Here is a 12,138-nt window from a genome sequence, read left to right as displayed (position 1 = left end):
ATAAAAATGATTACAAATGCATAAAGTGCAGTTTGTGTTATCTCCATTATGGATCATTTTTAAAGCCTTTTGGTTGATTTTGCTGTATTTTGTCTGAATTTCATGCTATAAATCTTATAAACATTTAAAGGTATTACACTGATGAACACATGTTGTCGAGTTATTAACAGTGTTTAAAGCACAGGAAGTAGAAACACAGATGTCTTCAGATTCCTAGTCTCTTTACCAAACGTTTTAATATTATATTTCTATAATTCAGTCTAAAACCCCCAGTTTAGATGTTGATGTTTTATTGAAAATAATAAAGTCTAAAGTCACCGTTATGGAGGTGTTTGCTTTAGTTCATGACCCTTGATTTTTAACTTTAGTTTTTCTCTGGCTGCTGTAACTGTGTGTTTCTACAGCATACTTGTTATAGCAAAAATTGCGAGATTAGTTCATTCTCATTAAGAAGTTTTGTATGAAAGAAACAAAGTCAAATTGATTTAATCTTTAAACAAAAGTTACTGTCACTTGAAACAACTGCAAACAGCTTCCCTGCATCCCAATGTGCATACTATCCACCCTAAATAGTACTGAATATTACTAGTGTCACGTACTATTTAGGATGGATAGTATGCACACTGAGACGCAGGCCTTGTCTTGAACATCATCTTTACATCTATAGACACGCCTCATGTTTGTCTGTTCTGAAGCAGCAGGAAGTGAGTATGCTACTTCCTGTCAAACACACTTTGAAAGAACATCACAAGTAAAAACTACTAGACTGCTGGAGGATCGATATTTCACTTGGAGCTTCAAATGAGGCAAAAACATGTAATGTAAAATGGACATCGGTAAGTATTTCAATTGTGATAAAAGCTATTTTCATGAAAGAAAAAATGTCAACTCAACTTGTTGCTTTCACTTTCATATTGGTCTGTATGGATAAGATTTTGGATCTGTTTATGACACTTTAGGCTTTTTATTTTCTTCTTCAGTTAAAGCTTATTTTGAAAAGCTGTTTGATCATAAAATTCAGGAAATAACTGTAAAATAACAGTGTTTTTCAGTGTATTCAAAAAGGAAATTTTACTTTAATTTTATGGTTTTTGTTTGGTATTGCTGCCAGTCATTTGACCGTTTTATCATCTGTTTTGTTATAGTATTAATTACAGATTATTCTTGTAATTTTACATACATTTGTATGTAATTTAAGAAAACAGAAAAAATACTGTGTAAAAATAGTAATTTTTCTGTAGCTATAAAAAAAGTGAATTACTGTAATTTGTCATTAATGTCACAATACTTAAAATAACAGCCAAGATGTATTGACTACAATTTAAAATACAAGAAAACAACCTGAAAAAATCAGTTATTTTCTGTAAAATTAGGATTTTTTTTTACAGTGTAGTATTAAGAGTGGGTTTGAGGTTTAGGGTTACCTTATCAAGTCATCTCAACTTAATTCAATCATTAAACAAAAGCTACTGTCACTTGAAACAACTGCAGTCAGCTTGTCTTGAATATAACTCAAACATCATCTTTTCATCTATAGACACGCTCATGTTTGTCTGTTCTGAAGCAGCAGGAAGTGAGTCTCGTCAAACACACTTTGAAAGAACATTACAAGTAAAAACTACTAGACTGCTGGTGGATCTATATTTCATTTGGAGCTTCAAATGAGGCAACAATATGTCCAGTAAAATGAACATCGGTAAGTATTTCAAATGAAATAAAAGCTATTTTCATGGAAGAAAAAATGTCAATTTGTTTATTTGCTTTCACTTTCATATTGGTCTGTACGGATAAGTACTGTACTGTACTTTTTTTGTCTTTCTTTCCATCCAGTGAATGAATGTAAATGTAATACAGTCATGTGTTTGCTGGAGCTAACAGACACCAGTGCATTGATAACACTTTCCCAGGTGTGAACACACACAAGAGAGAGATTCATTCATTAAAAGCCACTTTGATTATTTTTAATGAATATACTTTCTGAAAACATTATTCTGAATTATCATTTGTAATTTAGTTTTGTTTAATCTGTTTTCTGTGGTCTGTTGTTTTGTGTGCAGATTAATGAAATTAAGCCATTTATTTTCTCCATAATTCATAATTACTATCCATTGATAACTTTTGTTCAACTCTGATTTAAGAGTTTAATTATTGTGAGATACACTTATATGTTATTTTTAACATATAAATACAAATACTGTGAACTTTATTTCAGTAACCCCTTTTTTCACACAGAGAAGATGTAAGATCTCACCCACATTCAGAAGTGTGTTTTGTTCTCTGTTTGTTTCAGGTGACGCTCAACATCTCTCAGATCTGAGGATTGTGTTGATGGGGTATAGATATGCTGGTAAGAGTTCATCAGGAAACACCATCCTGGGCAGAGAGGAGTTTGACTTGAAGAGATCTGCTCAGTGTGTGAGGAGACATGGAGAAGTAGCAGACAGACACATCACTGTCATTGAAGCTCCAGGATGGTGGAAGAATCACACTGTAGAGGACAGTCCTGAGAGACTGAAACAGGAGATTTTGCTCAGTGTGTCTCTGTGTCCTCCAGGACCACACGCTGTACTACTGATCATACGTGTGGACACTAGATTTAAAGAGACTGAGAGAAAAGCAGTGCAGGATCATCTGGATCTTCTCAGTGAGAGAGTCTGGAGTCACACTATAGTTCTGTTCACTCATGGAGACTCTCTGTTAGACACATCTATAGAGCAGCACATTGAGAGTGAAGGACAGGATCTCCAGCAGCTGCTGGACAAATGTGGGAACAGGTATCATGTTCTCAACAATCTCAACAGGAGTGACGACACTCAGATCAAGGAGCTGCTGGAGAAGATTGAGGAGACAGTGGCACAAAACAACGGCTGCCATTTTGAAATAGACAGAAAGATTTTACAGGAGGTGAAAGAGAGAAGAAGAGCAGAGGAAGAGAGAGCAGAAGAACGAATGAAGAGGATGAAAATCAGATCACAGATGAGTGAGTCCACATACTTCATAGTGCAGATACAGTGGTGCTCAAGAGTTTACATACCCCTTGCAGAATCTGCAAAATGTTAATTATTTTAACAAATTAAGAGATCATCCAAAATGTACGTGATTTTATATTTAGTACCATTGAGGGAAATATTTTACATAAAAGATGAAACATTCGGAGAACATTTGGTATTGATTATTAATTAATTGTAAGAGAAGGGTATTTTTCATGGCCACAAAAAATATTCTTAAATAAATAGTCTTAAATTATCGATTTTATTACATGCTCTAAGTGACAGTTGTTTTGCAGGCAGAGAGTCAGAACCAAATATGTATTGATATATTGTAGAAAGTCCTGAGAGTTCGAGCCAATGGTATTGAAGTTGTAATCAATCTCTTCTGTGTTGAATGAAGAAGCGATGCCAAACTTGCATGGTTAGTTTGACTCTTAGTGGAGAAAAGAGTCCTCTCTCTCTCTCTCTCTCTCTCTCTCTCTCTCTCTCTCTCTCTACTAAAGCACATGGCTGGAGTGCAGGTTTAGGCCTACAGGCCTTGGCCTGAGAGGCCACCCAGCAGGAGATTTCTTGAGTCCGTCAAAGAAGCAAGAGATCGAGGCAGAGCTATGCATCACCTTTTAAGGTCCAGGAGATGTCACACCTCTGAGGGTTGACCTGACCAATGAGATGGGTAGGATTAGTCTGTGGGGGCTTTTATGAGCCTTTGTCTTTCTAGCAGGGCATCTGCATATGAAAATGGCTGAGTTGTTGAAGAAGAAACTATTAAAGATTCTTGTAATACTTATATGTTTGCAAAAGTATCAATATATCATATACACAATCATTTAAATCTTCATAATACAGACTCGTAGACTCCAAACTTGGTGTAGGTGAGGATATGTTAACCAATGTCCTAGGATGCATGTTCATTTATAGATCAGCTCATCTATAAATTAATGCAGGAAAGTCTGTTTTGAGGGCCATGGGTTTTTGAGTGGCCTCTACTTTTCCACGTGGCTACATAGTTCAGGGCAATAAACTAAGTCTTATCAGATGGTGTCCATGGTAAGTGAAGCCCTTGCCCAGGCTGGTCCATTTGCAGGAGGGTTAGACACTGAAGAAATGACACTTCGCTACAATATAAAATAGTGAGTGTACAGCTTGTATAACAGTGTAAATTTGCTGTCCCCTCAAAATAACTTAACACACAGCCATTAATGTCTAAACCGCTGGCCACAAAAGTGAAAATGTCCAAATTGGACCCAATTAGCCATTTTCTCTCCCCAGTGTCATGTGACTCATTAGTGTTACAAGGTCTCATGTATGAATGGGGAGCAGGTGTGTTAAATTTGGTGTTATCGCTCTCACTCTCTCATACTGGTCACTGGAAGTTCAACATGGCACCTCATGGCAAAGAACTCTCTGAGGATCTGAAAAAAAGAACTGTTGCTCTACATAAAGATGACACAGGCAATAAGAAGATTTGCCGAGACCCTGAAACTGAGCTGCAGCACAGTGGCCAAGACCATACAGCGGTTTAACAGGACAGGTTCCACTCAGAACACGCCATGGTCGACCAAAGAAGTTGAGTGCACATGCTCAGCATAATATCCAGAGGTTGCGTTTGGAAATAGACGTATGAGTGCTGCTAGCATTGCTGCAGAGGTTAAAGGGGTGGGGGGTCGGCCTGTCAGTGCTCAGACCATACATCGCAATTGGTCTGCATGGCTGTCGTCCCAGAAGGAAGCCTCTTCTAAAGATGTTGCACAAAAAAGCCTGCAAACAGTTTGCTGAAGACAAGCAGACTAAGGACATGGATTACTGGAACCATGTCCTGTGGTCTGATGAGACCAAAATAAACGTATTTGGTTCAGATGGTGTCAAGCATGTGTGGCGGCAACCAGGTGAGGAGTACAAAGTCAGTCAAGCATGGTGGTGGGAGTGTCATGGTCTGGGTCTGCATGAGTGCTGCCGGCACTGGGGAGCTACAGTTCATTGAGGGAACCATGACTGAGCAGAGCATGATCCCCTCCCTTCGGAGACTGGGCCTCAGGGCAGTATTCCAACATTATAACGACCCCAAACACACTTCCAAGACGACCACTGCCTTGCTAAAGAAGCTGAGGGTAAAGGTGATGGACTGGCCAAGAATGTCTCCAGACCTAAACCCTATCGAACATCTGTCAGGCATCCTCAAACAGAATGTGGAGGAGCGCAAGGTCTCTAACATCCACCAGCTCCTTGATGTCATCATGGAGGAGTGGAAGAGGACTCCAGTGGCAACCTGTGAAGCTCTGGTGAACTCCATGCCCAAGAGGGTTAAGGCAGTGCTGGAAAATAATGGTGGCCATACAAAATATTGACACTTTGGGCCCAATTTGGACATTTTAACTTAGGGGTGTACTCACTTTTGTGGCCAGCGGTTTAGACATTAATGGCTGTGCGTTGAGTTATTTTGAGGGGACAGCAAATTTACACTGTTATACAAGCTGTACACTCAGTACTTTACATTATAGCAAAGTGTCATTTCTTCAGTGTTGTCACATGAAAAGATATAATAAAATATTTACAAAAATGTGAGGGGTGTACTCACTTCTGTGAGATACTGTATAGTCCACAAGACAAAAAATTGCTGAATTTATAAAAATGACCCCATTCTAAAGTTAACATACCCTGGATGATCCATGACTGTTTATTTGTTTTGTGATGGTTGTTCTTGAGTCCCTTGTTCATCCTGAACAGTTAAACTGAGCTCTATTCTTCAGAAAAATCCTCCAGGTCTAGAGAATTCTTTGATTTTACAGCACATTTTGCTTCCATTTTTAATCAATAATATGTACAGTAGTTTGACACCCATACAGATACGGTGAACTTTATTTCAGTAACCCCATTTTTCACACAGAGTAAGATCACTTAAGAAGATTTATGATCTCACCCACCTTAAGAAGTATGTTTTGTTCTCTATTTGTTTCAGGTGACGCTCAACATCTCTCAGATCTGAGGATTGTGTTGATGGGGTATAGATATGCTGGTAAGAGTTCAGCAGGAAACACCATCCTGGGCAGAGAGGAGTTTGACCTGAAGAGATCTGCTCAGTGTGTGAGGAGACATGGAGAAGTCGCAGACAGACACATCAGTGTCATTGAAGCTCCAGGATGGTGGATGAATTACACTGTAGAGGACAGTCCTGAGATACTGAGACGGGAGATTTTGCTCAGTGTGTCTCTGTGTCCTCCAGGACCACATGCTGTACTACTGATCATAGATGTGGATGATGGATTTAAAGAGACTGAGAGAGAAGCAGTGCAGGAGCATCTGGATCTTCTCAGTGAGAGAGTCTGGAGTCACACTATAGTTCTGTTCACTCGTGGAGACTCTCTGTTAGACACATCTATAGAGCAGCACATTGAGAGTGAAGGACAGGATCTCCAACAGCTGCTGGACAAATGTGGGAACAGGTATCATGTTCTCAACAATCACAACAGGAGTGACCACACTCAGATCAAGGAGCTGCTGGAGAAGATTGAGGAGACAGTGGCACAAAACAACGGCCGCCATTTTGAAATAGACAGAAAGATTTTACAGGAGGTGAAAGAGAGAAGAAGAGCAGAGGAAGAGAGAGCAGAAGAACGAATGAAGAGGATGAAGAAACAGAGAGAAAACATCAGATCACAGATGAGTGAGTCCACATACTTTATAGAGCAGATATTCACACTGAGTATATTAATTATGAAAATGTAACAGTCACAGCAATAATATCAAGAAACTTTTTGTCATTAACTGCTCTTTGTTGAGCCATTCCCAATAGATAAGTTCAAAGCAGCTCACAGTGACAGGCCCTAAAAGCTGTTACCTAAGGAAATAAGCACTTTCATTTCTTAAACAATCCCGTGCTTCATATGTCCTTTTGAAAACGAAAATCCCTTTACCTAATCTATAGAGAGCAGTACAAAAAACAAACAAACAAACAAAAAAACTGCAATCAGCTTGTTTCAAATATAACCCTAAAGAGTTAGGCAGTGGATTCCTCTATATCAGTAAGCTATGCTCTTATTTACGTTTGGACAAGTGATGTGTAGGTTTGTGTGCAAGCTTTACGTCTATCACACACATTACTTGTGCATTGTTTGTTTGGACTAGGAGCACACGTGTTTGCCTGTATAAGGCTGTTCTTCTCGCACTTGAGTGTTTCCCTTGGCAACTTTAGTTGTGTGTTTCCTTTCCACACTCACGTTTATGCGATATGAAGTAGAACACGGTCCTGTCTGTATATGGCAGGACATACTGATTATGAGATTATGCTGTGCTCCAACATAGTGCATCCTTATGAGTGCATCCTTTCGGTCTACAGCAGTATGGCAGGCCTTATCTACATTTAGGCCTCCATTTACTGTAATTACAGGTTGAGCTTCGCAGGTTGACTTTTCTGGCGTGAGAGCCATTTTACATTTAGTGATCTCAGCTCCCTATAGAAAGGAATAATAGGGGGCTTTTATTCTTTTATTTCCCAGGAGCTTCACACCAGGCCAGAGGCTGGACCAATGATGTGTTGGTTTCATCTTTTTTAACCTGTCTGCAGAGTATGGCAGGCCACTTTTACATTTAGGCCTCTGCTCTTTAAAGTCTGAGGTTGAGCTTTTAGGTTACCTCTCCCTCTGTGAGCCATTACAAAATTAGTGACCTCAGCTCACTGTAGAAAGGAATAAGGGGATGTTTATTCTATGTTTTTTGTATTGGGGCATTTAAACTGGGGCCCTGGAGCTCCCATTATTAGGGAAGGTTATCGTGGCACCCTTACTATGTGCCTCTTTTCTTTATGAGGTCTTAATAGCAGGTAGCATTAAGAACGAAATATCACCTGTAGTGAATGGCATGGCCTTCTGCATTAGGCTATTAATGCAAGTGGCAGGCCTTACGGCCTCCTCATTGTATCTAGGTTGAGCTGAAAGTCCTCTTGATATTAAAGTATAAGCGATATGCTGAGCTTCAGTTCCCTGGTGGTGTTAGGCACAGATAAATAGCCAGGTGTTGTAGGCTTTCGTTGAAAGCCTCCCCTGTGGTTGTCCTTGAGCTCTGTTAGACTTCCTCTCGTTTAGAGAGTGGAAAGCAATATACTGAAGTCTCCACTCTCCAGAGCTTTGGTAGTAGCTAGTTTGAGCTTGGTGCATCTCTCCACCAAAAGCTCCTTGATTATTATTATTAAGTCGCGGAGTCGAGTGTTGCAGGCTCCTCCTGTGGAATTTCTTCCTGTTGGGGCCTCCATTCATCCAGAGCTAAGCTCACACGACCTTTCTCATCTTGGAGCGAGAGTTTTTGATCAGGTTTTTACCTTTGAGCCATTCCTGGGTTAGCTCACTTCACTCCCAGAGCTCTGTGCCCCATATGTGCCCAACACCAGTGATGCTCAGGTTGAGCGTGTCGAAGTACTCCCCCTTTTCAGGGCGAGTTGAGCACGCTCCCTTAGAGCTCAAGCATTAGCCTCGGGCCTGTGGCCGTGTTATGCTAGAGTAGCAGGCCCTGACTAAGGCCTCCTCGTCAGCCCGGTCGCATAGTTTTTTACTTCCCTTGTTTTAAGGATAGACAGCGATATGCTGAGTACATGGCTCGTTATGGCAATGCGAACAAGTATTCCAAGCCTGCATACCTCTAGTGGCTATCTCTGCTGGAGATAGATTTTCTACCAAGTAGTTGACCCTCCTTGGGTCACCTTGAAAGTGATCCTCTGGGTTGAGCTAGGTTCCTGAGTGTCCTAGTTCCCTAGAATTGAGCAGATGGTTATCAGGTAGCTCAGGCTCCATTGGAGCCTCCCTGATACTAGCCCTGGAGTTCTAGATCTTTACCAAATAGCTGGCCCTCAAGCAGGCTGGTCCTTAGTACTTCCAGCTAAGATAGTATTCTGAGTTATATCTTATAATATAACTTATATATTATGAGTGTAAGCTCTTTAGGAGCCTCCCTGGTACTTGCATTGGGCTTGATCAATGCTCGTCTTGCTTGGTTGAGTCTAGTGGGTACTCCCCTCGCATTGAAGGCTTTCCTGTAGCTCAGTGGTTAGAGCATGGCACTAGCAATGCCAAGGTCATGGGTTTGATCCCAGGGATTGCACATACTCAGATACAAATGTATAGTATAATGCAATGTAAGTTGCTTTGGATAAAAGTGTCTGCCAAATGCATAAATGTAAATGTAAATTGAAGGTCGTTCTTTAGAGTACTGCGCTCCTGAATATGATCGGAAAGTTGAAGGTCTCTCGTGAGACCTCCCTGGGAGGTCAGTTTTGAAGGCTGAGGACCTCGCCCCTGAGTTGGTCATTGAGGTTTAAAGGGTTCTTTTAGTAAGAACTCCCTTGATCGATCAGCTCCTGTTGGAGCTGGAGGTACGTCTCTCTTTAGGGACCCTATTTAGTGTATTCAGCCTCCAGAGCTCTGCAGATCCTAGGTTGAGCAGAGTAATTTCCCTTGTTTGCAAGGGTTCTAAGCGCTATGCCGAGTTCTGCTCCCCAGGATGCCTGTCTCTACATCCGGTCTGAGTTGGTTACTTCCAGTTACTGCCAGTTTGCATCCCTCTTTCTGGACCCCTCCTCTGGAGGCTAGTGCATTATAGATTCTGTTTTGGTAACAGGTAGGTTGCTGGCCAGACTAGGTTTCTACTAAGTAGGACCAGGTCGGCCTCCCTGGTGGCAGTCAGGGTAGACTATGCTCCCCTGAGAAGTGACTGGCTGGGGCTCCTTTCAGCTCCCTGGCCACATTCCCTTGAAGGGACTCCTTCTGTTTGAAGTTCTTGGTTCCAAGCCTTTGAGCAGCCTTGGTAGGCCTCTAGATGTTTCTGGAGGCCTCTTTGAGGCTTATAGCTTGGGTGTTGGCGGTAGGGAATGCTGTCACTGACAGGCTTTGCAACCCTTAGGAGGAGTGTTTTATGGCACATCAGTTGAAATGGTTTCTGATATTTGTCACAGCCATTCTTTGGCATGCACTCCCCTCAGCATGGCGGCATGGGTATTTGTTCCCCAAATGCAATAAGACACAGTGCGAGTTCCCTTTCGAAAGGAAACGTCTCAGGTTACGCATGTAACCATGGTTCAAGGAGAACAGGGAATGAGACACTGCGTCTCCCTGCCATGCCTTGGGGCCGCCTGCTGAACAGTCCCTTCAGACGATAAGTGGATGACTTGTTCTCTAGGCACTCCTTTTGTGTGTTTGGGTCGCACTAGTAACGTCATAGGCTGTCGCCGGCCAATACATTTTCCATGATTTGATAGCATTTCAGACACCGGTTCCCGCTAAGGCGTTCCCTAAATGCGTTAAGACGCAGTGTTCATTCCATGTTCTCAGGGAACCATGGTTACATACGTAACCTGAGACGTTTTGTGTGCAGATCATTGAAATTAATCCATTTTCTTCTCTCCATAATTCATAATTACTGTCCATCGATAACTTTGATTTAAGAGTTTAATTAATGTGAGATACAATTATGTGTAATTTTTTATCAATAATGTGTAGTTTGACACCCATACAAATACGGTGAACTTTATTTCAGTAACCCCTTTTTTCACACAGAGAGATTACTTAAGAAGATTTAAGATCTCACCCACATTCAGAAGTGTGTTTTGTTCTCTGTTTGTTTCAGGTGACGCTCAACATCTCTCAGATCTGAGGATTGTGTTGATGGGGTATAGATATGCTGGTAAGAGTACAGCAGGAAACACCATCCTGGACAGAGACGAGTTTGGCTTGAAGAGATCTGCTCAGTGTGTGAGGAGACATGGAGAAGTAGCAGACAGACACATCACTGTCATTGAAGCTCCAGGATGGTGGAGTGATTACACTGTAGAGAAGAGTCCTGAGATACTGAAACAGGAGATTTTGCTCAGTGTGTCTCTGTGTCCTCCAGGACCACACGCTGTACTATTGATCATACGTGTGGACATTAGTTTTAAAAAGACTGAGAGAAAAGCATTGCAGGGTCATCTGGATCTTCTCAGTGAGAGAGTCTGGAGTCACACTATAGTTCTGTTCACTCGTGGAGACTCTCTGTTAGACACATCTATAGAGCAGCACATTGAGAGTGAAGGACAGGATCTCCAGCGGCTGCTGGACAAATGTGGGAACAGGTATCATGTTCTCAACAATCACAACAGGAGTGACGACACTCAGATCAAGGAGCTGCTGGAGAAGATTGAGGAGACAGTGGCACAAAACAATGGCCCTTTTAGTAGGAAGAGCAGCCCTATTAAAATACAGAAGGTGGATAATAGAATGAAACCGGGAGAGCAAATTCAGCGATGGATAGAGGACATCAGATCACAGACAAGTGAGTGAAATCACGAAACTGTATGAATATCTACATCAGATGTATGATAAGAATATGATTAGTAAAAAGACATTATTTTTAAAACATCTTACTATTTATATTTACTTCATTTGCGTGTAACTTTTTCTATGATCACTATGTTTTTCAGTTTATGGTGTCCATCAGTACAATGTTGTATTAAGACCCACACAGATTGCAGGATGAGCACTAACACATCTTTCAGCACAACTTTAGATTATCTCAGATGGTCTCTGTTTCTGCTTAGCCTTACTAGGAAGCCAAGAGCCTCAGAGTGAATGCTGCTGGCTATAGAATCAATACAGAAATTAATTAGAATATTATGGAATGCTCTGAATCCCTGAATGTCAGAATTATGTTACACTGTTCTGTTCACATGAATTGATAGAATGGCACACAAGTCTTTAATATATATATATATATATATATATATATATATATATATATATATATATATATATTAATCAGTTAAAAATTTTAATCTAATTAATTACATACTCTGTGATTAATTAATCTAAATTAATCGCATACAAATTTTTGCTGTGAAAGTATTAAATATTTCAATTCAAATGAATCAATGCAGGGTTTTTCCTGGGTCAGAAATGGTCTTCGGTGGTGACAGACATGGTCATCCACACAAACAGTAAAAAGTGCCCTACCCACATGATCTGCGAGCCCGATACTGACAATAAAGTACCCGTCACTCTCACTGTAATTCTTTCTTGCCCTCTTTGCAAAAAAAAAAAAAAAGTGATTTTATAGCTTTGTAAGTGAAGATGCTTTTTTGCTAAACCTGAAAAGTATTAAAAAGTAGCATTTAGAAGTTATATTAACTAAT

General features: G+C 40.7%; 1 protein-coding gene across 1 annotated transcript in view; it reads left to right on the top strand.

Moving 5' to 3' along the window:
- The window catches only part of LOC137015595 (uncharacterized), a 76,338-nt gene that overhangs the window by 60,329 nt on the left and 3,871 nt on the right, over positions 1 to 12,138 (top strand). The window contains exons 5-7 of the mRNA XM_067380643.1: positions 2,291 to 2,980; positions 5,947 to 6,651; positions 10,599 to 11,282. Of these exons, the coding sequence (XP_067236744.1) occupies positions 2,291 to 2,980; positions 5,947 to 6,651; positions 10,599 to 11,282 (2,079 nt within the window). The remainder of the gene's footprint in view (positions 1 to 2,290; positions 2,981 to 5,946; positions 6,652 to 10,598; positions 11,283 to 12,138) is intronic.

Source organism: Chanodichthys erythropterus, chromosome 24, assembly GCF_024489055.1.
Source record: "Chanodichthys erythropterus isolate Z2021 chromosome 24, ASM2448905v1, whole genome shotgun sequence".
NCBI lineage: Eukaryota > Metazoa > Chordata > Actinopteri > Cypriniformes > Xenocyprididae > Chanodichthys > Chanodichthys erythropterus.
The sequence above is the reverse complement of the archived record's forward strand: the minus strand, read 5'-3'. Positions and strand labels throughout refer to the sequence as shown.